The sequence below is a fragment of the Scardinius erythrophthalmus genome (assembly GCF_964197995.2).
Source record: "Scardinius erythrophthalmus genome assembly, chromosome: 10".
In the NCBI taxonomy this organism is placed as follows: domain Eukaryota; kingdom Metazoa; phylum Chordata; class Actinopteri; order Cypriniformes; family Leuciscidae; genus Scardinius; species Scardinius erythrophthalmus.
The window spans coordinates 15212844-15234098 of record NC_138230.1 but is presented as its reverse complement, the minus strand read 5'-3'; the positions used below and the strand labels follow the sequence as shown (position 1 = coordinate 15234098).

General features: G+C 36.1%; 2 protein-coding genes across 2 annotated transcripts; one reads left to right on the top strand and one right to left on the bottom strand.

Moving 5' to 3' along the window:
* The first annotated feature begins 774 nt into the window (after nucleotides 1-774).
* Nucleotides 775-9184, top strand: LOC308697253 (germ cell-specific gene 1-like protein). Its single transcript, XM_081376423.1, has 8 exons — nucleotides 775-820; nucleotides 1498-1895; nucleotides 2249-2466; nucleotides 2973-3167; nucleotides 4682-4729; nucleotides 4807-4965; nucleotides 5058-5169; nucleotides 7761-9184. The coding sequence occupies exons 3-8, from the start codon at nucleotides 2271-2273 to the stop codon at nucleotides 8158-8160; spliced, it is 1110 nt and encodes a 369-aa protein (XP_081232549.1). The 5' UTR covers nucleotides 775-820; nucleotides 1498-1895; nucleotides 2249-2270; the 3' UTR covers nucleotides 8161-9184.
* Nucleotides 8423-18654, bottom strand: rcvrn3 (recoverin 3). The gene is made up of 3 exons (XM_081376424.1): nucleotides 18273-18654; nucleotides 11716-11827; nucleotides 8423-10654 (listed from the first exon to the last, which is right to left on the bottom strand). The coding sequence occupies exons 1-3, from the start codon at nucleotides 18651-18653 to the stop codon at nucleotides 10572-10574; spliced, it is 576 nt and encodes a 191-aa protein (XP_081232550.1). The 5' UTR covers nucleotide 18654; the 3' UTR covers nucleotides 8423-10571.
* Nucleotides 18655-21255: the final 2601 nt, after the last annotated feature.

Here is a 21255-nt window from a genome sequence, read left to right as displayed (position 1 = left end):
AACTTTTTTTTTCTCTCTCAGATCATTTCTCGCATGTAATAAAGACACAATTCTATCTCCATAACAAAACAGATTCAGTTAAATAGCTTGAAATTAACTTACTGTAAGCCTTATTGGCAGCATACTATTAATTTCCACAGAAGATCATTTGGAAATCCTTGAGGAAGAGTCCATTTCAGTCATGTTATTGCACTATTGTCTTTTAACCACCAGGGGGAACATGATTCTAGTGGGATCTCCAAGACTCACCATCTCAGTATTCATGTAAAGAAAAGGGTTTCAGAGAAAAAAAAAAAAAAACAGAAAATTCCATAATATGATTTTTATAATCATAATAATTGCAGGCCCACTGCCATTTGCTACTGAACCTGTAACCATATTCTTAACCTTAAGGCTACTGCATTCCTTGACTGATGAAAGAAGAGAAATAAAGAATTGTCCGACACCACTGTAGTTACATGGTTTGGTTTTATATGCAGTCCATGAAGATACAATGCAGTCTGAAAAAGCTCTTAAGATTATATAATAAACAAAATACATGTGCTTGGGAGGACTTGACACTGTGAACATCTAAAGAGAATCATTTAATTCAACAGTCTTACATGGAGGAGATGAATGTAACCTGGTTGTGGGCGAAGAGAGAGAGATTTAAATGGAACTATAGAAAGAGGCAGAATCGAAGGAACAGATGGACTTGGGCGGATTAAGTGAAATCTGGGTGGGTTTGTCATGAACATTCACGCGGTTGAGAATGAATAAAAGAAAAGAGACAGTGAGATAATAAAAGTGAAACTGCAGAGACAGACGCACATTGGCTGAGGTGGGTTGTATTTCTTTTTTTTCTGCATTTGTGATCAACATTTGTGTGTAAAAAAATTATTTTCTTTTTTTTCAATTAAATTTCTTTCAGAAATGATTTTTGCCTTTACTTTTTTAAGATTGTTAAAAGAAAAATATTTATTTAATTGCCTCTTTTTTTTTTGCATGGAATTGTTTGTTAATATTATATTACCAGTTGCACTGCATATATCCCTGCAAGTATTGCAAGATTGTGTTGATGTAATTCTATTCATTCCTCGTGTGATCATAAGTATTTAAATACATATCTGTGTTGAAAGTTGGTATATATATATATATATACTATAAAAAAATATATGATTAATTAAGTTGACAACATATATTTTACATTGCGTTTAACTCATCAAAATAATTTAAGCAATTTTCCACAAGTTATACAAGATTCAACAAAAAATGTTGTAGTTTAATGTAACTTAAGTTAAAATGACCTAAACATCCAAGTTGATTGTACTTAAAAATTTAAGGCAGCAACTTTTTTTGTGTGTGTGGGTACGATAAACGGTAAAATAATGTGAATAATCAATTGATATTTAATATTTTCACATGAAAAGATCTATATATTTACACAGATCTACATATTTCAGAATACTGAAGACATCATAATACATAATGCTTAATCTCTCTGGTCTGTGGATGTAGGTGTATAGGGGGCTCTGGATGGACCAGGACAGATGTACCTTTTAGATTAACCAAGATCATGAAGGATTACAAAGAAATAGACGATGGTGATTAAGACATGGAATAAGTACGAAATACTCCAGAATTTTTTATTTCTCCAAGAAAGAGGCCAGGTGGGAGATATGGGCAAGAACAAACAGAAGAACAAGGTCATTCATGATTGAAAAAAAAAAAAAAAAAACATATCCGAGAGACACATTCAGCATGAAGATTGTTCATTGTCAGCTTCATCTCCTTTGACTTTGGGTGCTTTGAGGACATATTGGCCATATTTGTTGGTCGTGGACCAAGGGGTCATTTCTGCAATTCACCAGCTGTGACCAAACAACACTTTATATGGAATCCTAAGAAAGGCATTGGCAAGTGTTTTAACTTCCTCACATCTGTCTCATTTCTTTTCCTTTCTCTCTCTTTAAATCCTCTGCTCATCATCTCACTTCCATTGACCTTTAATTCTGCATCTTCAATTTCTATTTGTTTCCCTCGCTCATGTAAACTCCTCCTCTCTGACTTTTGACATTGGCTTGCCGCTTCAATCATTTCTTCTAAGTTTAATAATCTTACTTTCCCATACACCACTGCCCACATTTCCACCACTCTTTTTTTCCATCTCCTCAAGTCTAATTTCATCTGTAGGTGGATACGCACACAAAGCTTGTTTCATATTCTTATATCCAGAATGTTGTCTTTTCTTTGTTATCTGCTGTATCAGGTACTATCTGTATCATTCCACCATGTTGGAGCAGATGTCTCGCAGGAGTCGGTCCTTGCTGTCTCTCTCGCTGACCTCTCTGGCCCTAGCGCTCTCTGTGCTGGCCTTCTGCACCTCATATTGGTGCGAGGGCACACATAAAGTGGTCAAACCTCTCTGTCTGTCGCCTGTGAAAATGAAGAACTGCGGACAGAACAACAGCCAGCCTTACACAAGTGGTAAGGATGTGTCTACACTGGAAAACTGTTCGCAAATAAGATCCCAGTCCTAGTTAATGCAGAAAACACTTGACTTGCATTACTAAGAGAGCAGTCTCTTATACTATATGTGTTTTTTCATAAAACTACTCTTAAAATAACCTATTGCACTTTCATATGTAAAGATCAGAGATTTACAGGTCAGTACTTGCTTTAGTGTAATCGTTTAGGTCAAACAACCTCTACAAATCTAATAGATCATTTTAACCCTGCTTACACTGAGGGAGATTATCACTACATCTAAATGTTAAAGGTTTTCCTTCAGATTAGGTGAACACTGAATTATTTACATGCGAGAGGGATCCTGGACAACATTGAAAACATGGCCGTCAGTGTCATTGCACATTTCTAGTCGATAGCAAAAATGATGGTGTGTGTGTAAAATCGAACAGAATAGATTAGAAGCGGTCAGTCTCTTTTTATTCCATTGTTTTTTTCATTCAGTTAAATTCTCTCTCTTTCCTCAGAAGTCCCAACAGCAGACCCTAAGAAACCAGAATCCAATGTGACAATGTCCCCAAAGCAGAAGGAGGAACTGGACCGAATGAGAGCTAAAAATCTTGCAAATGCAGTCCACTACATCTGGGAGACGGGAGAAGACAAATACATGTTGCGCTACTTTCACACTGGCTTCTGGTTGTCCTGTGAGAAACACAGTGAAGGTGCTTGTGAGGGTTTATGCTTCTGTGTTTCTTTACATGTACATTTTTAAAGCAACAAAACTTCAAAATTCACTTTTACTGACAAAATTACTTTGCCTCTTTTTGGCTGGATGGAGTCTTGTAATGTTTTTCATGTAAAATTCCAATTCATGGAGTAATTCGAGTCCAAAGAAAACACAATTAACACATAAAACAACTGTCATGCGGCCATCTGTCAAAGCTGTTATTGATACTAATGTCCTGATTCAGTCCCTTTGAACATCTGTTTCCTGTTGTGCCATTTCTTTCCTCTCATTTATCTGACATGGGGTCACCCCAGTTCTCAACATCTGCTTCAACAAGTCAGTCTTACACAACTCAGAGGACACGCTATACGTTTCTAAAGTTACATAATACGCATCGCTGTTTTAAATGCGATAGATAGATAGATAGATAGATAGATAGATAGATAGATAGATAGATAGATAGATAGATAGATAGATAGATAGATAGATAGATAGATAGATAGATAGATAGATAGATAGATAGATAGATAGATAGATAGATAGAGAGAGAGACAGAGAGAGGGATGGATGGATGGATAGATAAACGGATGGATGGATGGATGGATGGATGGATGGATGGATGGATGGATGGATGGATGGATGGATAAACGGATGGATGGATGGATGGATGGATGGATGGATGGATGGACGGACGACAGATAGATGATAGATAGATGGATGGATGGATGGATGGATGGATGGATGGATAGATAAACGAATGGATAGATAGATAAACGGATGGATGGATGGATGGACAACAGATAGATAGATAGATAGATAGATAGATAGATAGATAGATAGATAGATAGATAGATAGATAGATAGATAGATAGATAGATAGATAGATAGATGGATGGATAAACGAATGGATAGATAGATAAACGGATGGATGGATGGATGGATGGATGGATGGATGGATGGATGGATGGATAAACGAATGGATAGATAAACGGATGGATGATGGACGGACGGACGGACGGACGGACGGACGACAGATGGATGGATTGATGGATGGATGGATGGATGGATAAACGAATGGATAGATAGATAAACTGATGGATGGATGGATGGACAACAGATAGATAGATAGATAGATAGATAGATAGATAGATAGATAGATAGATAGATAGATAGATAGATAGATAGATAGATAGATAGATAGATAGATAGATAGATAGATAGATAAACGAATGGATAGATAGATAAACGGATGGATGGATGGATGGATGGATGGACAACAGATAGATAGATAGATAGATAGATAGATAGATAGATAGATAGATAGATAGATAGATAGATAGATAGATAGATAGATAGATAGATAGATAGATAGATAGATAGATAGATAGATAGATAGATAGATAGATAGATAGATAGATAGATAGATAGATAGATAGATAGATAGATAGATAGATAGATAGATAGATTCACCAAGAAACAGTTGGCAAAGACTGTGCTTATTCTTCACAGGTGAGAAATGTCGGAGCTTTATTGAACTGACCCCTGGAGAAACACAAGGTGAGATATTTATGAGCTGTATAGAAAAGCTCTTCAAATGTACATGAAATAGCTCATTTCTGTTTCATATGCTGTAGGAGTTCTGTGGCTCTCAGTCATATCAGAGTTTGCATACATCAGCCTCCTGGCGATGGGCTTCCTCCTGATGTGGGTGGAACTGCTGCTCCTGTGTCTCAATAAGGAAATGTATGCGCTGAAGATCAATGCTTTTGCTGCCATGTGCACTGTGCTGTCTGGTGAGTTTCTGAGAGCTCTGGTGAAAAATATGGTTCTTAATCAGTATGCAACAGAGACAAACAGGGAGAACTATATCTTTTCTACATTTTAGGTTTGATGGGAATGGTGGCACATATGATGTATACAACAGTATTCCAGATGACTGTCAGCATCGGGCCCAAAGACTGGAGACCACAGACCTGGGACTACGGCTGGTCGTTTGCGTAAGTCTCCATCTTTCCCTTGTCCATAGTTTTATTTGCTTCCCTTTATTTCTGTGCTGTAATATATCAAATACGTGTAATATGCAGTGGGCTCCAAGTCTGAGATGACATTGAAAATCTGGGACTCTTTATATTATTTAAACCGGGAGATAAACGGAAAGTTTTATAAAAGTTAAATTATATGTATGTTGTTATATTAATTAATTAATTAATTATATTAAATGTTAAATAAATAACTTTTTTTCATAACTTTAATATATATATATGTGTGTGTGTGTACACTACAGTATATATATATATATATATATATATTTATATACACAGTGCTATGCATAAGTTTAGACACCCATGCTAAAGTTGACTAAAAAGAGGAATAAAAAATCATCTTTTGGAAATTGAACTTAATGCCTTAATTAAAAAAATTAGGAAAAATCCAACCTTTAAGGACACCAATTTTCTTTGTGAATAAATAATGTATCGTAAATAAATAAATGTTCTTCCTTAAAATACAGGGTGCATAAGTTTGAACACCCCTATGTTAAATTCCCATAGAGGCAGGCAGATTTTTATTTTTAAAGTCCAGTTACTTCATCCAGGATACTATGCATCCTGATAAAGTTCCCTTGGCCTTTGGAATTAAAATAGCCCCACATCATCACATAGCCCTCACCTAAGGCGCGATAGGCTGTCAATTTTATGTGGATAAAGGCATATTTTGTACATGATAACACATGCCCTTATAAGGGCAAAAAAGGATGTCGTTTTAACGACATAACATCTCGTTATTACGAGAAAAAGATGTCGTTTTAACGACATAAGATCTCGTTATTACGAGAAAAAGATGTCGTTAAAACGACATAAGATCTCGTTATTACGAGAAAAGATGTCGTTAAAACGACATAAGATCTCGTTATTACGAGAAAAGATGTCGTTAAAACGACATAAGATCTCGTTATTACGACATAATTGAGGGGAAAAATAATATGTATGTGGCAGCAATGCGTCACCGTACTCACCATACCTAGAGATTGGCATGGTTTTATTTCAGTTAGCCTAATAGCTGGTTTGATTTGCATTGAGAGATGATCTTATGGAAAGTACTCCATGCCAATCTCTGGTATGGTGAAGGCTATGTGATGATGTGGGGCTATTTTAATTCCAAAGGCCAAGGGAACTTTATCAGGATGCGTAGTATCCTGGATCCATGAAGTAACTGGCCTTTAAAGTCCACATGAAATCAAAATTGACCATATTTACTTTGTTTGCCTAAATTGATCGTTTTGTGGTGAACAATTCATCCATGCAAGTCAATCCACACAAAAAAAAATTTTGGCTTCGTAATCTTTTATCAAAATCTGAAAATGCCCCTCCCCTCTGCTTTGGAGGACCTTCCCTGATGACGTAGGTTTGAGGACTTAGGTTGGGAAACGCTTAACCACTCCCCTCAAACCGTTAGTCTGTTATGAGCAGAGATGGAGAAGAGGAGCGCTAGAGTAAACCCTGCCCTCTGTTCAATATTCCTTTTCACTGGGAAATACGTCACAACACTGGAGAAAAGTCGTTTGCAACTTCCGGTTCACGCGGACTTTAAAAATAAAAATATGCCTGCCTCTATGGGAATTTAACATAGGGGTGTCCAGACTTATGCACCCTGTATTTTAAGGAAGAACATTTATTTATTTACGATACATTATTCATTCACAAAGAAAATTGGTGTCCTTAAAGGTTGGATTTTTCCTCATTTTTTTAATTAAGGCATTAAGTTCAATTTCCAAAAGATGATTTTTTATTCCTCTTTTTTAGTCAACTTTAGCATGGGTGTCTAAACTTATGCATAGCACTATATATATATAATATATATATATATATATATATATATATATATATATATATATATATATATATATATATATATATATATATGTGTGTGTGTGTGTGTGTGTGTGTGTGTGTGTGTGTGTGTATATATATGTATATATGTATGTATGTATGTATGTATGTGTGTGTGTGTGTGTGTGTGTATATAAATAATATAGATTCTTACAAAAAAATATATATTTCAAATAAATGCTGTTCCCTGCTACTGTTTAACTTTCTATTAATTAAAAAATCCTGGGTAAAAAATTGCATCACAGTTTTCTTAAATTTAAGCAACACAACTGTTTTCATCATTGATAATAATAAGAAATGTTACATGAGCACCAAATCAGTATATTAAAATATTTCTGAAGGATCATATGACACGATAGACTGGAGTAATGATGCTGAAAATTCAGCTTTTCCATCCAAGAAATAAATTACATTTTAAAATATATTAGAAGAGAACACAATTATTTTAAATTGTAATAATATTTCACAATATTACTGCTTTTACTGTATTTTTGATCAAATAAATGCAACCAAGGAGAGCATAACAGTATATATAAAAATATATAGGTCTATATATCTAAATATATATATATATATATATATATAAAAATAAAAAAAATCTTACCAAACTTTTGAGCTTTAAGTTGCAAACCATCATTAAAAAAATAATAATAATTGACTCCTAATTTCCTACTTAAGTCTCTATTGGTGCTCCTCCACAGCATGGCGTGGATCTCCTTCAGCTGTTGCATGGCAGCAGCCGTATTCACCCTGAACTCTTACACCAAGACCCTGATCGAGATGAAGCACCGTGCCCGGATCCGTCTGGAGGAGGCCCGTGCCGCCAGCCACGCGCCGCCCTATGATGAGGTCATCACGACCGGTGGTGGGAGCCTCTACTCGGTCAGCCAACTGGTTCAGCAAAGCCAGAAGAGTGCGTTTATCGACACTGTGTGGACCCCCAGGGAGGAAGGCTCTGTTGGGGGTATGGTGGGGGTGAAAAGTCCTCACGGACTGGTACTGGTGAGAGGGTGCGGGAGAGAGGGATGCGAGGACTGCGAGAGAGAAATGGATGAGATGGAAGATGCATTAGAGGGGGAAGGGAATGATGAAATGTGCTGAGGAGACATGTTAATAAGGTCTGGCTATGGTTTAAGGGACATTCGCACAGAAGAACGCCCAACTAAACTGCAGGAAGTCCTTCATCATTGGCAGCATCAGTGACCAAGTTTACATGCATATCATTTTCGTATTAAGTTCCATACTTTGGTTAAGCCTTTATTCTGAAAAAGACGTTTACATGTATTGCAGCTATTCAAATATTTCACGTAATCAGCATATTCCGAATAAACACAAGTGGACATTCTTATCCTTTTATTCTTTTCTCAAAATACTGGAGATGCTTTTGGAATTTATTCTTATGCATGGAGTCATTTTGGACTGTAATTTAAGCATTAAATGTCATTTAAGTCCTTACAATTGCACACAAGAGTGGGACCCCGTGTTGAATGTCTTCTTGTCCTCTTCGCTCCAAAAATCTTTCTTCAAAAGTTTGTTCACTCAATGATTCAGATCAAGAGATTTAGCTTCAGGAATTCTAAGAACATTTGTGCTTTCAATCATGCCTGGGAGGCTCATTCGGATTACATCTGGCTCTTTTGTCAATCAAACAACCATTCTTCACTTCAAATTTTTTTTTTTCACCAAGCACAATATCACATAATCTGAATATACAACAAGATGGAGTGATGGACAGATTACAACAAACAGAGGAATACCAGCAGCTTTAGACAGATGCTTTCAAAAGCTGGACAGAAGATTATGTGAATAATCTCCCCAGTAAGAGACAGAGATCAAGTGAGAGATGGAGAGAAATGCTACGAAAGAAAATCAAAGGGACAAGATAGGAGAAATGCTTTTCTTATGTTTTCTTAAAAGAATATTGTCTCAATGGTTCGGTTACAGCATGCATATTATGGTAAAAGCAGACACACAATTGCATTTGTTGTCATTTAAAAAAAATCCACCCCTGGCCAAAGACGTTGTAAGCCGTCTTAAAAAAGAGAATACTTGTGGTATGTAATGCAATAATAATATTACAGTGTAATATAGTGCAAAAATAAACCATGTAAAGCTTGTTTGGATGAAATAAAAAATAAAAAGCAATGACACCATATCTTAATGTGAGAGAATAATTAAACAATTTCACATCGGTTTCAATCCCAACACATTTTGATACCCCATTGGACACTAAACAACAGCAACTGAACATGAACCTGCACACTACAATCTAAAAAAGTCTATTAGAATTACTGTATAAGGTACGCGGGGTTGCTGGCAGGCAGACGAGGAAGACGGATATAATCCAATACAGGTTTATTAAGCAAAAGATCCAAGAGACAGGCGAACGGGAAGCAACACACCAGAGGTGGACAGTAACAAAGTTCATTTACTTGAGTACTGTACTTGAGGACACTTTTTGAGTATCTGTACTTTACTTGAGTATGATTTTTTTCTGGAAACTTGTTACTTTAACTTCACTACATTTGAAAGACAAATATCGTACTTTTTACTCCACTACAATTCTGTCAAGGTCCTTGAGTAGAATGAAGTACCGTCAGTCAGGGGTTGCATTTTGGTTGGAAATGAAAGTCGGGTTGACATCAGAAACCGATGTCAGATTGACGTCAACATCCAACGTCGGACAGACGTTGGATTTTGGTTGGTAAATAAAGTCGGTTTGACGTAATAAACATTTTCAACGTTGGGTTTGGTCTTCTAAATGCGAATTTTGTCATTGTTTTGGAGCACACTAGCTTATAGATAACAGTAAGGCAAACATATTCATACTAAAAGCCAAAAAACTTTAAATAGGGCATTATTTGAGGGAACAGTCATTTGGGTGTTCGAAACCATTGTGGATGTTATTGAGTGCACTTATTCAATCTCACATTCAATCCCACTACTGGAACTGTGTTCTAGAAATAAATTTGATATTGATATGAGGACAGGCAGAGATTCAGAGGCATAAAGTACTGTAAGTATTACATACAACTATGCAACAATAATAAAACAATGCATTGACATTTACTTTTGATACTAAAGTACTTTTAAAAACAGTTCTGTACTGTAAAAATTAGTCTTTACAAATTTTACTTGTAATGGAGTAATATACGGAGTAATATTTGACCAGTAGTATCTGTACCTTTACTCAAGTAAGGAAGTTGTGTACTTTGTCCACCTCTGCAACACACACACTTCACATAGACAATACAAACCACTAATTCATCAAATGCATGACAGAAATCAAATACAGTATTCCCATTAACTTAGATATTACGGTCAAAATGGAATGCACTATTATTATTTTTTTAAACAGATATCTATTGCTTAATAGAAAAAACTAACAGAACACAATGGTGACACAAATTAAGGATGGTGAATCTTTAAGCACATTTAATGTAGGCTACAACAAATGCACATGAAATCAAGCATGAGAAAACGGCCGTTTGCACGATCATGATTATATTGGATCATTTATGGTCATACTGAATGAGCCGTAGTGCAATCTCGCTCTCTTGGACGGTTTGGATGAACTCCCCCTCTGCGATTCGCTCTGCATGTGTGAGAGAGAATTTGCCATGTAAAAATTGTCTGCATATCTATATAAGCTTGAAATATTTTTTTAAAAAAATTATTTCACAGTTTTTTCTTTCGCAGATGTGCGTTTATATCTCACAATTCAGACTTTTTTCTCCGAATTACAATTTTATTCGGACTATATCTCGCAATTCGGACTTCAGGCTTTCACTGTAAAAAAAAAAAAGTTGCTGCCTTAAATTTTTAAGTACAATCAACTTGGATGTTTAATTCATTTGAACTTAAATTACATTAAACTGCCTGTAAAAAAATTAGTTGAACCTTGTATAACTTTAAAAAAAAAGTTGAAATTGCTATTGCTTTACTTATTTTGGTGAGTTAAAGCAATGTGAAAACATTTGTTGTCAACTTATTGATCATATAATATTTTGCAGTGTTTAACTAAGTTTATGTCACACAATAATTAAGAGATATGAACTCAGGATTAAAAAAGGTAATTGTGACAAAATAAGCTCGTTATCCTGACTTTTTTTCTGTTTTTATCTCACAGTTCTGGACATTTTCTCAGAATTGTGAGATATAAACTCCCAATTCTGACTTTTTTCCCACAATTGTGAGTTTATGTCTGGCAAATCTGACTTTTTTCTCTCAGAATTGTAAGATATAAACTCGCATATAAAGTCCAAATTATGACATGTGTTCCTGGTTTCACAGACAGGGCTTAGATTAAGCCAGGATTAGGCCTTAGTTTAATAAGGACATCTAAGTAGCTTTTATAAATGTGACTTAGAAAAAACACAACTGGTGTGCGTCTTGTGACAAAACAATGGCACTGACATATTTTTAGGTATACCAGTGCAAGTTGCATAGTTAAAACAGCTCAAACATGCATTTTAGTCTAGGCTTAAGCCTTGTTTGTGAAACCAGGGGATAAACTGTAAAAAAAAAAAAAAAAAGATATATATAGATTAACAGAATTGTAAAATAAAAAGTCACAATTACCTTTTTTATTTTTTATTCCGTGGCGGTAACAAGCTTCCATAAATAACAACTAACAGGCCATCTTAGTTTTCTTACCATTGTCCTTTTTGTCAAAGATGGCCCAGAGTTTCTCTGCTCTCTTCTCTGGCGTGCTCTCATCACTGGGAAGATTTGCCTGCTTCTCTTTGGGTATGAGTTGGAAAAGGGCCTGATGGGAAATCAGAGAGCTGGATCAAGTTACTGGCTTGAATTAAATAACAGAATCCTGAATACACTGTACAACTTTATGCAATAGTATAGTCAGGGTCACTAAAATAGCAATAGTAAAATAGTAATAGTATTCCTATCATAAATAATTACTATGAGTTTTTATGTTCAGCCTTCAGAGGTCTTTTCTATTTTGGGGTGATGTTGTTGTTGGCCATTACATGGGCCTATTCTTTGGATAACATCTTATGACGCACAAAGACGTATTTCTAAATCTGTTATTTTGTTCTGTAATCCATGCTTAGCTCAGTTTTAATGGATTTTGTTTAGGCTATGTGCTAAATTTATTTCTCCCCACATTCCCTCAGCTCTCTATCTGTTTGGCCTGAGTGCTATATATGTCTTACTCCTTCTTTAGAGCTTAACTTGTTTGTTTGGTGATTTGTTTGCATGTTGATTTGATTCACCCTAATATAAATGAAGTTACCTAACAATAGGTCAATACAAATAGATGAAATAGTGCCAGCTGTGCCAATCTTACTTAAGAGATTTGGCAAGATTAAGATTTGAAGTGCTCTTCTAACCCAAAATATAAATCTGCATGACTCTGAACAGCGTGAAAAGGTATTATAAATGAAAAACCAAAATTAGCAGACTTTGAGTTAAATGAATCATTCTGCAACTTTTCAAACCGTAAAAAAGTCAATATCCAGAACATGAGTTATGCTAAGAAGGAAATTGAAAATTTTCAACAAATAACTATTTAAATTTTGGTCTGTCCACACAAAACTATTGCATGACTTTAGAAGACTTGGAATATTGTGTAAACCCAATTAACGGTCCAAATGGGGGTTTCCGGTAGGACGGGTGAAGGTTTTTGCGTGTTACTGTCTTTCCGCGTGGCAAAGTAATTTAATTCCATTTAAGCTTTTATCTGACTCCATTTTATATCTGACTCCATTTTATCACGACCTTGAATTTAAGTTAGATTGCCAATTAGTTATTGGTCAATTATATAATAGTTAAGCAGTACATTTGATTGTTCTATTTAACTACTTATATTTTACCCGTTCATATAAGGAAGCTATGTTGCTCAGAGGTCCTCACGTCTTGTTTAACATGGGTTTCACAATCACAATCTCGCCAGCTTCGGTCACGAAACAGAGGTAATTGCTATATACCTGAGATCGGTCACATTCATGCTTACACAATCAAATATACTTTGATATAGCCCCCGTGATTTCATCCCCTTGAAATTAAAGTAATGTTTATTTCAGTAGAGGTATGGCCACTACAGATATAAGTCGACCAACTTTACTTATAATAGCTTTAGCCATGCCATGGTTTCCCACGTACACTTATCTAAAGTAACATTAAATTAAAACAGAGGTAAGACACATCTAGATTAAGGTTGGTCAAGCAGCACTTTTGCAGCCCTAAACGGAAATTCACTTCTTGTCTTTGCAAAACGCGTACACTTAAATTAGTGCCGAATATTAGTCGTCACTAATCTGACGCAAAACTTGGGGTAACATTTGAATCCGCTTAATCTGCTTGGGAAAACAATTTCAGTCAGTCGAAATCAAAATCAAATGTAACAATTTATTTTGTCAGGTAAATGTATAATGCCAATTTCATAATCTGTTCAAAGATAATAAATACAAAATATCAAACGTTCTGGAATAAAGAGAAAAGATGTGAACCCAACATTAGAAAATACATGATGCTAAGAGTCTTGGCCACTCTCAGCATCACGGGCTAATTTGAGCTACAAATTGCCACAAGCCTTCTTCAGCATCTCCCTAAATACCAAGGCAGATACCTCTTTTCAAATGTAAACATGAGTTCACAGTGGGAATTTGCATTAATCACCGTCCCAGACTTACTGGGGACAGAGGTTGATTTACATGGGGGTACACCCGCAGCATGTTAACAAGATATCTCTAAACTCTCCACAACCTTATTACCTTTTTGGTTTACTTCTGTGGGTATGAGACCTTTGTAACAGTCGCACTGAGACTTTTCAAATGATACCAAACATGTGTAATACTGTATGATAATTATTCACATTAAACCATATAGATTCTTGGGTGAATTTTGATGATCTCAGCATGAGAGAGAAGGAATGGGTAAGAGAGAAAGAGATGTAGATTAGAATGATTCTGAGGCGAGACTTGCTTCTTGAATGGTGCACAAGAGTGAGTTCAAATGTTAATTTCCTTTGTTCTCTCAGAGTGAATCCCAGACAACTTCTGGCAAATTTAGATTTGCTCGAGAAGTAGTCTGGCAAAGAGCTCATTCAAGCCCATTTCCATGGCCTAGAAATTGCGGCACCAATCAGAAACGTTGAGGCGGGCTTTACATGATGACGATCGCTCTGATTGGTTTTAGGTCTATCCAATCCCAGAGGCATTTGAGCGACTTCCGTTGGTGAAGCGCATCAACTTTTAAATGCATTATTATATTCAAATTGCAAACACATGAGGACAGTCTCCATGAAAGACCCACTGGCAGATGAACGTGCTACTACATTTCTCTCCGAAACGGTAGGAAATTAGATTAGATTTAATAGAGGATTTTAACTGTGACAAGATGATTGACAGGGCAGTTTATGTGACAGGATGCACGCGACAGATCCGTCCGATAAAGATGACAAAGTAGTATGTACCAAAGCTTGCCTACTTTTTTGCTACACATTCAAAAGTAAATACCTTTTCTTCACAAAAAGAGTACATACTTTTATGGCATAGTGTAACTTAGGACGCAGCATATGGCTTTACACGATGACAATCACTCTGATTGGTTTTAGGTCTATCCAAATGCGCCCAAAGGCATTTGAGCGACGTCCGTTGGTGACGCCCCTTTGGAAATAAGTTATTAATGCAGCTTTGCCAGACCATAACTCAGTTACTACTGAGAATGGTCTGGTTTTAACCAGGCTAAGAGAGTTGCCCACTCTTCCAGTTTTTCCAGTCTTACAATTGTGTGTAAGGCCTCACACCAAGAACAATAACTATAAAGTTTAAATAATCATTCTAATTATTTGAGAATATAGCAAAGTCCACATCACAACTATAATGATAATGGCACATAGGAATGATATCATTGGAATCACTTTCAGAAAGATTTGTTCCTGATGGTGAATGATAAAAACATTAGCAACCAATCAGAATCCATCCAACTTAGAGGGATGGTTCACCCAAAAAAAGTATTTACTTATCCTCAAGTTGTTCCAAACCTGTATGAGTTGCTTTCTTTTGTTGAACACAAAAAAATATATTTTGAAGAATGTTGGTAACCAGACAGTTGACGGTATATTGACTTCCATAATAGGAAAAAAAATGACTGTGGAAGTCATTGGCTACTGTCAACTGTCTGGTTACCAACATTTTCTAAATATCTTCTTTTGTGTTCAACGGAAGAAAGCAACTCATACAGGTTTGGAACAACTTGAGGGTGAGTAAATGCTGACAGAATAACATTTTTTGGGTGAACTATCCCTTTAAAAGAGTTCGAGCATTTAAAGCTGCAGACAACATAACTGCAGAGCCCACTTAAAATACACACGATGTTATGTTTCCTTGGTGCGGACATTCATTTTTATTGAATGTGATGCAGTGTGAACTTTCTCCTTCTATGTCCCACAAAAGAAAGTCATACAGGTTGACTTACAGACGTGAGTAAATGACGAAAGATTTTTTATTTTAGGGTGATCTGTTTCAACACAATAAACCAGTCGAAATAAGGGGTTTAGCACGATTCAAAACGCAACAAAGATATGTCACATTCTCAGTGTTATCACAAGAGCGTCAATTTTCACAATTTTCTGTCATGGCAAAGCTACTACAGTTTGAAGAATCTTATTGGGCAATTTTTTGTTTATCTGAATTAAACATACTGTAAACCCTAATGCTCAAAATAATTGGTTTGAGTAGGTAAACTTAAAATAAACTAATTAGTTCAATCAAATTAACTTGTATGAGCATTTACAACATCTTTTTCTTTTGAGTTCACAAAACTGACACATTTTAAGTAATTGGAATTGTTTCATTGTTTTGAGTTTTATTAACTTGTATGAAACTTGTATGCAAAATGTATGAATTAGCTTACTCATATATCTCAAGTTAATGTATCTTAATGCAAGTTAAGTACAATTAAAATGTATGTGTTCAAAACAAAAATCTGCCAGTTCTGCTTACTTCAAATACCAATTTTTTTTTTAGTTTTGCCAACTTATTCGGGTTTACACTGCAGTTTAATAGCACAGGCATTTGAAGGAAACTCTATTGTCACCATGAGTACTCACGTACAACAACCACAACCCAATAACGCATGTTTAGTACTCACAAAATAAGTCCTGCTTTGATGTAATATAACACTGTTTATTTTTGAATGAGAGTTGTGTCACTTTTGTGTTTGTGTTTGGACTTCCTCTGTGGTCATTGGCGGCGTTCTATTTGTAGTGACGTAGGTGGCATCTATGAATATAAGAATGAATGAAATGTAAAATGTCTTGTTAACAGTCGCGGTGTGCGTAACTAGGCAACCACGTTTTCGTTTGCATTGCATGACGTCATCGAAGTATGTCCCAGAACATGCATATTCTTTTGCTACACACTCAAATTTATGTACTTTTTCCTCACAAAAAAAGTACATACTTTTAGGTCGTAGTATAAGTAGGCGAATTGGGACTCAGCCATTGTTCAGTTTCTAGGCACTCCTCCTTCATAGGTTCATTTGGTTCAGCTGTGTCTTGTTAGTTACTATGGTTACTGTCATTGAGTTCTATTTGCCCCAGCTGTGTCTCATTTCCCTGATCTGTTCTCTGTGTATTTAAGCCCTATGTTTCTCCCTGTTCATTGTTTTGCATTATATATTGTTATCAGTGATTTGTGGTTGTTTGTTTTCTGGTCTAAGTTTTGAATTGAAGTATCCTATTGTATCTCCTTCATTGTGCACTTGATCTTAACCACCTCACCTGTGATAAGTTGACTGTCTCAAGATGATATAACAATAAGGGATATCATATATTCTGATGATTCATCTGCAACATCTCTGTCCAAAACTCTACACTACTCATATGGGAAATTGATCGGCCATTTCTGAGAAGAAGGCTTAAGAGTTGACATGTCATTGAATCCTCCTGTGCCCATGGTCTTAAATCCTGATTGCACATTGAGGCGCTTATCTCTCACACAGTACCCACCACCGAATCCTTCTGCCTCCCTCCGCAATGAGTTCTTATAGAGCTTGGGCTTAAGGGTGATGTCACTCCATGCTTCTAATCACTGATCTTAGGTCAGCTTTGATGTTAAATGCTCTTTATGGTTTAAACGTCAAAACGCCCTGACTCTGAGACACATTCATTCTGCCGTGATCCCTTATGATTTAGGTGTGGTTTCGCCCCACCAGGCAAACTTACCAGCTCCACCAGTCACACTGGGGATATTTTGCAGGCAAAAAAGGTAAATTGTTCATTGTCAATAGTGTAGCAATATATGAATCACAGCTCACACAGAAGTCACTTTCAAATCAAGCAACTTTCTGTTGGTAAACGTGGAAAATCTGTGTGACCAACTGGAACACGAGTGAAATCTGTGTTAGGATTTTTTTCGGCCAATCGAAACTCCCGATCACATGAATTCAGCCTTATTTCGCCCGCAAACTTTCATAGAGCAATGGTAATTGTGATTGCACCTTTACTGTCTGAGAGAGTTAATGTTAATACTAATTCTCTGAGAATAGCAAAGTCCACAACACAACTTATAACCACGACACAGATTAACCATGATGATGAACGATAAAAAAACATCGATAGCCAATCCGAATCAGCCCCGACTTTAAAGGTAATGGCTGCATTTCGCCCATAAAAAAACGTAACATTTTAATTCACCTTTACTGTGGACAGATTTTACGTTAATAATGTTTTATCTTTATGTATTCACAAAGGGTGTTGGCATTTTTAAGTGGCCCATTAATTATCTCTACATAAAATGCCATCACTCTTCATTTAATTAATAGTCTGGCATTTATTTTAGCTCAATTTGTAACCGCAGTTGTTCCGTAAGTTTCTGTTCTGACGGTACTTTTACCCATCAACTGCATGGCTAATAGAGAAATAAATACAAATTATTTATTCTTATTACCAGCCCAATGCGTTAACATTGACTAAACCAATGCATACAGTGAGTCTGGGGGCGTTCTGTTCTGCGAAGACTATCTGTTTGTCTGACCAGTGGCAGATGGAGGGAGTGTTCAGGGGGAAACCTATTTGAAATCATTTGTTTGGGTGATGCAGGAAAATAGAAAAGCATAATATTTTTTCATAGTACATTCTATGATAGATCTTGGGAACTCAATCTGTGGAATGGTGGTTTGGATGGAGAACACAGCTCCTTCAGCAGCTGTTCTTGTACATTTTATGTGAAATCTGTTCAAATTCTTACCTGGCTGAGTTCAATCACTTCAGGTTTTGTGACGTAACCATTCTTGTCCACATCAAACAGTGAGAAAGCCCACTCCAGCTTCGAGGTGGACTTGCCTGAGGAGGTCATGTGAAGAGCAACAACGTACTCCTGAAAGTCTAAAGTTCCATCATCATTGGCATCAAAGGACCGAAAAACGTGTTGGGCATAGGTCTTGGCGTCACTGTCGGGAAAGAATTTACCATAGATCTCCTCAAACTGTTTTAGTGTGATGCGACCTGTAGGACACTGCTTCTGGAAGTTATCGTACCACTGGGTGATCTCAGCTTCAGAGAACCTGGTGGTCAGCTTGAGGTCATCCAGGATCTCTCTGGGAATCCCTCCACTCTGTGCGTTTCCCATGGCTTCCCTTAATACAGAGGAAATTGATGCACTAACAAAGGCTTGTAATTGTGTCCTTGGTAAGGATCAGATGGGATGTTAGTCACTCAGGGTCAGTCAAAGCAGCGTTACGTCATGAAAGTGCATATTCTTAAGTGTTTAGTAAGTGTTTCAATATGAAAGTGTCCTAATGAACAAAAAACAGTTTAGTCTGCGTTTTTGTCCAAACTATTTTACAGATTTAGCCTGATATAAGATCCGTCCATTGCTTTATTTATTGTGCACAGAGCTCATTAAAAGAAATGAAGAAATAATAAATACAAAATCACTGTCATCAAATTAACTCAAAAGTGTTTAATGTAGTGATATAATGATTAATATGCATGATCTGATTATCATTGTACTCTGAGAGATCAATATATATGTGTGTATGAAATTAAATATAAATAAATAGAAAACAACATGCTTACCTGTGGTTGTGGTTCAAGGATGAAGAATCACAGGGCAAGTAATCAAGCTGGAGTGTGGAAGAGTAATGAGGCCGTGTTGAAGGAGGTGGCTACCTCTTCATACTGGGTTAAGTCAATTACACAAGATTGCACAAGGCTCAGTTAGAAAGAGATTTACATTTCATAATGCACAGTTTCTGTTCTTTTTATCCCCATATTCATTATATTCACTGTTTCAGCTAAAAGGCTCTGACAAATGGCTAAAATAAAGTACACCTTGATGAGATGAACTGTTTGCCACAACAAAAGATTTTTACATTTTGTTTTATGATTAGATTTTTGTAGTTTGTTATTTGTGGTATTGGTTGCTTTATTTTAACAATACCATGGCTAAGATTGCCACCTTTAAATACAAAACGTATACTTCCACAGTATTATCCTCAAGGGTTGCGTAGAGTTCAGTGTCTAGAGAGAGGGATTTCCGTTCAGATCTTCATAAATCTCATTAAACTAAGTGGTGATGGTCTTCCCCTCTTGGTGTGCAGCCCAGATTTACAGCATCTTGATGTACTTTAGTGACCTTTGAAATAAAAACTGTTAATGCAGTTATAAAAAGACAATTACCTTTAAGGCAGCTATAAAAAGACAAAAGTTTACTTGAAATTCTCATGTGATGCATCATTATTAGATTATTAATGATTAAAAACATTTATTTATTTAGGGGTGAATTCAGGTAAACTTTTTGCCATTTAGATGACTGGGAAAAAAATGTCACAGTTATCCTGAATTAATTAATTCATTTATTCAATATGAATGTTGAATATCTGCTTACTTGAATACAGCCCCAGGCAAGCCTTTTTAATTGAGGTTTTTATTTATTTATTGGAAGGATGATAGCGGTCACGTAAAGGGCGATTTATGTATTTTAATACAGAAAGAAAAAACCAAAGTGCTTCAAACTCGCTCCAATTTAAATGTTGCCTGATGACATTCTATACAAGCTGTCCTTATTTTTAATCTGTATCCTTCTCTAACATTAAGTTTATCTTAGCTCCTTTTATAGCGTTGGATTTTCTCTGGGTCATAAATACATCCCGACAGTCTTGTTCTGATCAGCTTACTGTCCCTTGTCTACCTCGCCCTGCCTACGATAATGTCCCCATACCAGACAATCCCTCAACATTTGCTCTATAAAGAGAGAAATAAACAGGTGTTGTTTAAGGAGGGAAAGAACAACAACACGTGACAGGGAAAGAATGCCAAGCTTCTGGCAGGTCATTTAATGACTGGTATACAGTTAATTACGTCTACTTGATTAAACCCACATAATGTCAATTTAATGTAAACGCTCCCCAGTGAGCACGTCACAAGATTTAACACAGGGAATCCCAATCTATTGTGATTAATCTATAGTGGCTAATGCCTATATGCCCATCTGTAGTCAGTGTACTTTTTTTCTTTTTCAAGAAATGTGAACATGAATGTAGCTGGTCAATGAACATAGCTGCTTAACATAAAATACAGTTTAAATCTATCTTCTTCTTTTTTGCTATTTACTAACACATCAAAATTAAATGGACAAATACATAACATTTAGGCTACCCCCAGTTTCACAGACAAGGCCTAGTCTCAGACTAAAATGCATGTTTGAGCTGTTTTAACTGAAAGCAACTTACACTGACATATCTTAAAACATGTCAGTGCCATTGTTTTGTCTCAAGATGCACATCGGTAATGTTTTTTTTTTTTTTTTTTTAGATACTTCAATGCCCTATTTGAACTAAGGCCTACTCCTGGCTTAATCTAAGCCCTGTCTGTGAAACCTGGCCTTAAATTGTGAAAAGTCTTGTAGTAGCTGAAAATTGTTGGTTTGTAGTATCCATAAATTAAAGAAGGGGAAAAAACATCATTTTTCTTATCATGGTAACACTGTACCATAAGGTTCCATTAGTTAATGTTAGTTAATGCATTAATTAGCATTGACTAACAATGAACAATACATTTCTTACAGTATTTATTAACCTTTGTTAATGTTACTTAATGAAATTCCTTTCACGTTCTGATTGGTTCGTTCAATGTAAGGTTCTCAGCCAATTGTTTTCAAGTATAAATTACCATTTCCCTTTATAACCACGACACATCCAAATGAATACACTGGGTGCTTCTCAATATCC

Coding starts and splice junctions, on each gene's coding strand:
- rcvrn3 (XM_081376424.1), bottom strand. CDS start 18,653: ATGGGAAACGCACAGAGTGGAGGGATTCCCAGAGAGATCCTGGATGAC. Junction 11,828..18,272: donor AAGTGATTGAACTCAGCCAG/GTAAGAATTTGA, acceptor ATTTCCCATCAG/GCCCTTTTCCAACTCATACC. Junction 10,655..11,715: donor CTTTGACAAAAAGGACAATG/GTAAGAAAACTA, acceptor TCACACATGCAG/AGCGAATCGCAGAGGGGGAG.
- LOC308697253 (XM_081376423.1), top strand. CDS start 2,271: ATGTTGGAGCAGATGTCTCGCAGGAGTCGGTCCTTGCTGTCTCTCTCG. Junction 3,168..4,681: donor CTGTGAGAAACACAGTGAAG/GTGCTTGTGAGG, acceptor TATTCTTCACAG/GTGAGAAATGTCGGAGCTTT. Junction 4,966..5,057: donor CATGTGCACTGTGCTGTCTG/GTGAGTTTCTGA, acceptor TCTACATTTTAG/GTTTGATGGGAATGGTGGCA.